Genomic DNA, 5,870 nt, shown 5'->3' with positions numbered 1-5,870 from the left:
CATGGCCAACCATGTATTATGATCAGCATGTCCGAACTCTGGTAGATTGGGGTCCAGAGGCGAGGAGGCGAGGAGGCGAGGAGCCATCAATCCATCATGTATAGCAGTCGCCCATGAAAGCCGCCTACAGTCCACGCACGATCTGTAGGGCGTAAGTGGCGTGTCGAGTCCTGCAACCAACCAACCAACTACCGTGCCGGACCACCCCGGTTCTGAGTCTCTCGTCTCTATAATAATCGTCATCTCCTTACTCGTCCATCTCCCTATCCATTTACATTATTACATGAAATAGTACGTATCCAAGAAAAAAAAGAGGGCTAGCTAGAGATAGAGCAGAGGACGCCCATGGAGAGCACCACCACCGAGAAGAAGCCAACAGCCGATTTCGGCAAGACTATGTCGGAATCTCAAGCACCAAGAGAAACGTCCTCTCGCACCACGGGCAGCTTCACCGTGCTGGATTTCTCCCTAAGGTTCCTACTGTTTGCGTCGACACTTACGGCCGTTGTGGTGATGGTCACCAGCAAGCAGACCGAGTTCATCCCAATCCCACTTCTACCAGTGCCGGCCAGGGTGGCTAAAGCAGCCAAGTTTAACCATTCTCCCGCCTTTATGTAAGTCTGTTTACTTCTTTTAACAACTACGATTAGAATTAGTACATCTCAATTAAAGTTGGTCCTACGCTTTGCCATATATAGCCGCACAAACTGGCAAAGCATGCCGGCCGGCCGCTGCTTGAGCGACCCCGGCCGAGAAGTTCCTGAAGAGGAGGATGTTTTGCTTTCTGCTTTTTTAGATAACCCTTCTTCTTGGGTGCCCCGAGGGCCCGAGGGAAGACGATTGGCTTGCTCTCTTTCACTGATTGTTGCTTTGGATAAATCAGTTGCTCTCACCGGAGCAGCGCTGGACTAAAACCGTTAAATAATGGCATTGCTGTGGCCTCCCTTTCCTTACGTCATCCAATTCATGGTGAGAAAACATTACTGAAATGTGAACACGCCGGCGTGTTTGAGTTTTGAAATTAAAAAAAAAAATGAATTGACGTGATGTATTGAATTGTTTTACGAGTACTGGCGTCGTGTTCACAATTCACCGGAGGTCGTTGAAGTGTTCTGCGACCATGGTCGCAGTTTATACGAGCCCATTCATGAATTGGTGGGGTCACATCAATACATGGAGACTGTAATTTACGGTTTTAGCCTAAGGCTAGTGTAGCTGATTTTTGTGCACCGGGCACAGGGCTATGGGACCTTTGTGGAGAATCTTGTTGTGGGCCGATTTTATCCGCTCAGCCATCCCGTTGAGCTAAAAAAACACGCTATGACAATGGACATTGGGCCTAGCAGGCTAGCAGATTAGATAAAAGTGGAGCTGATTATGTGCACGAAACAGAATTCAGTCAGAGCAAAGTCCATTCGAACAGCCATCGTAGCCTTGCATCGAGAATATCTCCTCATGAAATAAAGCAAGTACTGAGATATTTCCGATGCAAGGTTATAAAGACAGTTCGAACAGTATTCAAACGGACATTGCTTTGACTGAAGCTGATCTCCCATTTGGGCGTAGCAAATCCAAAAAGCATGCCATTGCGATCCAGATGTAAGAAATGTAGACCTGGCAAAAAATTGATCCAATCTGTGAAAAAACTGAGTTGGGTCATGTTTTAATCCGTTGACTCAATTGTCAAGTTTAATTGAAACTATTTATGCATTATTAGAAGTTTCCACTCTTTAATTTTTTCTATTTAGTCTTTACTATTTATTGTTTATTTTTTAAATTGTTAAATATTTAAGTTTTTTTATTTCATATTTAGAATTTTAAAGTTAATTCCTTTAATTTTGGATTTTTCATATAGTTTTTTTATTTTTTTAAATTTCAGTTATTTTTTGGAATGACCCGAATTGACCCATGGTTAACCCTAACTCGAACATTTAGGATTAAGATTTAGCATTTGACAACCCAACCTAAAATTCAACCTGATCCGAAATCAGCCCAAAGTGTCTTGGCCCAACTCAAACCCGACCCACCCAACCCAATTGACAGGTCTAGAGAAATGTTATGTGATTGTATTCAACCACCACGGCTGGTCTAACCAGCCGATTCGACCAGTCGAACTGGTCTAACCAGGAATAAGTAACATCCATCGGTCTAATTTGGATTAACCATGCATGCAGATACTTCGTGGCTGCACTTTCAGTGGCCTGTTTACACGGTCTCATTTCCACGCTTACATCCCTGGCAACTATCTGGAAGCCATGTCCCTCAAAGAAACTCTTGCTCCACTTGGCCTTTAGTGATGTGGTAAGCTCTGAACTTCCTTTTGCTCTTTGTGCTCTCAGACATTGTTGCTTGCCGAAAGGTTAGGGTTTGTACTTTGTAATCTGAACTGATCTGTATCTGGTGCAGCTAATGTTGGGGTTGGTGGCTTCGGCCACCGGCACGGCTGGCAGTGTCGCTTACATTGGGCTTAGGGGAAATTCTAATGTGGGGTGGAGTAAGATCTGTTCCGTCTACGACAAATTCTGCCGGCACATTGGGAGTTCTATTGCAGTCTCTCTATTTGCTTCCATTCTACTCGTCTTGCTCGTTATGCTCTCGACATACTCCCTTTTCCGCTCCAAGTAATTAATCGGATTCCTGAGCTATAAAGCTTAAATTTGTAGCGGGTCTGCAGTAAGAAGTGTTTTCGTGTCGATCAAGTGTTTGAGTTTATGTGTGTATGATGTAAAATTAGTGCCTTTGGTATTGTTGTGATTTAATCATGCATGTATTAATGTTTTTTTTCACTTTTTCTTCTCTTGATTAAGATTAATTGTCGTTGTATTAGATGTAAATTGTTTCTTGTGTAAGTAATAATTCATGATTCACAGAGTTTTTTTTTTCCTGAATTGGGAATTCTTATAACAATAGCAAGAATTAAAGACATTGAGACAACTCAACTGTACAAATTGATTATTTCTTTAACTACTTGTACATGCAAAATCATGGTTTTCAAAACCGGAATGGAACGGACGGTCGGACCAGAAAAACCGGGAACTGGACCGGACAGGTGACCGGTTCTGGTTTTCCCCAAAACTGGATTTTCCATAAAAACCGCTAATTTTGATTAACAAACCGCTGACCTGAGCAGTTAACCTTTCGAATGATTTTGACCGATTTTCATTTCTTTTATTTTTTATTTTTTGTCAGAACAGGCTGACTATTCAAGTACCCGGTAACTGAACCCTAACTGATTCGGTCTCCTGATCGGTTTTAAAAAGCATGTGCAGAATTATGCGCTATTGAATAAAAATTTGCTCAAATTCCTATTGCACATGGTTTAATTCCTCACTATTATTGGCTTCAGGCTAAAAACTGAAAATTGGAGTTGGAAAAGCTCGAATCCAATAAGTTGGGTTCAAAAAATTTATAAAAAATATTAGATCATCATATTTCTCCAATTCAATTACATCAAGGAAAAGATGTAAATATTGCTCAAGAAGGTGGCTGTAACAAGAGCATACCCCCCCCCCCTATAAAATTAATAGATGCAAAATGTAGAAACCCTCTTTCCATAGTTATAAAAATGGTTTTTTTTTGTTCAAATCCATTCATTTTCAGTAATTGGTTGTACAATAACAAGTAACAGAAACAAATATTATTCAATGAAAATATGAAATTTCAAAGGCATGCAAAATTGAATTTGAAAGTTGAAATCTTTTTTTTTTTTTTTGACAATCTATTTGAAACCACAAGCTCATCAAATACTAAAATTGGGTCAAATCCAATGCTTATGAAAAGATGGAAATTAATTCATCTGTTCAAACCTAGAATAATTGTTTCTGTCTTTTAACAAGCAGAGTTGACTCTATCTTTGGATTAGATGATAATTAAGTTTGTAGCTCGGCTCAGCTGCTGAAGCACCGTGATTGGATAGGAGAGTATTTTGGTAGTTGAATACTTGAATTTGGACCAAGTTGAACAAAATCTAATATATACGTGGATAATATGTGTCCTTAAAAGTATTTTAGAAGAATATATTATCACCACCAAAGTCCAAGGAGTTGGTATGAAAGATTTATAGAGTCTAGAATTTGCTTCTTGAAAAAGAAGTCTAATAATTATTTAATTACGTGAAGGAAAGCACTTAAGCAACATTTCATCCGTTTTTCAACTTGACCTCTATTTTGATTTTTGATTTCTAAAATAATATTTCTAGCATCTGCTTGTCACAATGATATTGATTTCTTGCAGTTCAATATTCAAAATAATACTCCAGATTGTCCACCAGATAAGGACCCATTAGTTGGGTCATGTGTGTTCAATCTTATCCCATAGTTCATTTCATCCCATGCTTAATCTTGTAGTGGAGTTTTGTCGAATTTGGGAGAGCTTTCATGCAAAGGCTTTTGCTTTTATAAGGCGAGCCCTGCCCAAACAGCTTTCATGAAAGGGTTTTTAGTTGAAGTTTCTTTAATTAGTTTATTCTTCAAAGCATATCACCAAAAGCAGCCCAACTAAAACTCCACCCCTCCCAAATGGGCTCCTACAGGATTTACTCTAGAAGCTATCTATGGAAGTGGATTTATTATATACACATGGCCAGGCCTCAAGATGAAATTAACTATTTCCATGAATAAAAGCTTTGCTAATTAGATCATGTAATGAAGCCTCAATGACCTAGGAATCTTTCATATATTGGATAGGGGTGGCAAATGAGTGGGTTGGGTAAGGGTTGAATATTAACTCATCAACCCACTATAACCCATCATCGATCCTTATTAAAGGGTCATAATCCACCCTGGCCCACCCATATTAACCCACTTGATCCATCCATATTAATCCTTAACCACTCTCACCATACTAATCCACTTACCCTCACTTATAAATACAAAAATGGGTCAAGATAGCCTGTATATCCAAAATAATGAATTTTGAGAGAATAATCTCTCTCAAAACTTCCACGTGAGAAAAACGAGTTAGGTCAACCCATATACCTAAAAATGCAAAAATTGTAGATAAATGTAGAAAATAGTAAAAAAATTACAAAAAATGCAAAAACACAAAAAAAAATTACGAAAAATACTAAAAATTACAGAAAATTGTATGAAATGCATGAAAAACACCAAAAAAAGTAAAAAATATGTAGAAAAGCACCAAAAAATTGTAGAAAATGCAAAAAACCAGAAAATTTTAGAAAACGTAGAAAAATTCCAAATAATTGCAAAAAAATGCAAAAAAATACCAACAAAATACAGAAAATGCAAAAAATAACAAAAAATTGCAGAAAACGCATAACTTTTATAAAAGTGCTTTTGCAAAAGTACTTTTATGAAAGTACTTCTACAAAAGTGCTTCTATAAAAGTGCTTTCATAAAAGTACTTTCATAAAAGCACGTACTTTTATAAAAGTGCTTCTATGCTTTCACAAAAATGTTTTCGTAAAAGTACTTTAATAAAAGTGCTTTCATGTAAAAATACTTTTGTAAAAGTGCTTTTATGTAAAAGTACTTTTGTAAAAGTGCTTTCATAAAAGTACTTTTATAAAAGTGCTTTTATGATTTCATAAAAGTGTTTTCGTAAAAGTACTTTCATTTTCGTAAAAGTACTTTTATAAAAGTGCTTTCGTGTAAAAGTAATTTTGTAAAAGTCCTTTTCATAAAATTACTTTATAAAATTGCTTTTGTAAAAGTAATTTTGGTAATAATATGGTTGTCTAGGGCTAGAAATTTGTGGGAAAAGCAAGGTAGGCCTGGCCAAACCAAATCATAAATGATCATCCCTAATAAAGAGGAATATAGTGAAAAAGGGGGGTTAGATGGAACTCGATGTCATAAGTGAGAGAGAGGGGGGGGGGAATGGAATCTAGTGTTATAATTGGAGGGAGAGAG

The 5,870-nt window shown here is 37.6% G+C and overlaps 1 protein-coding gene across 1 annotated transcript; it reads left to right on the top strand.

The window, feature by feature from the left end:
* Positions 1 to 2,888, top strand: LOC104585967 (CASP-like protein 1D1). The gene is made up of 3 exons (XM_010243033.3): positions 1 to 614; positions 2,175 to 2,301; positions 2,407 to 2,888. The coding sequence occupies exons 1-3, from the start codon at positions 346 to 348 to the stop codon at positions 2,623 to 2,625; spliced, it is 615 nt and encodes a 204-aa protein (XP_010241335.2). The 5' UTR covers positions 1 to 345; the 3' UTR covers positions 2,626 to 2,888.
* Positions 2,889 to 5,870: the final 2,982 nt, after the last annotated feature.

Source organism: Nelumbo nucifera, chromosome 4, assembly GCF_055504915.1.
Source record: "Nelumbo nucifera cultivar China Antique chromosome 4, China Antique-T2T, whole genome shotgun sequence".
Classification (NCBI taxonomy): Eukaryota; Viridiplantae; Streptophyta; class Magnoliopsida; order Proteales; family Nelumbonaceae; genus Nelumbo; species Nelumbo nucifera.
This window is presented reverse-complemented; position numbering and strand designations above follow the sequence as displayed.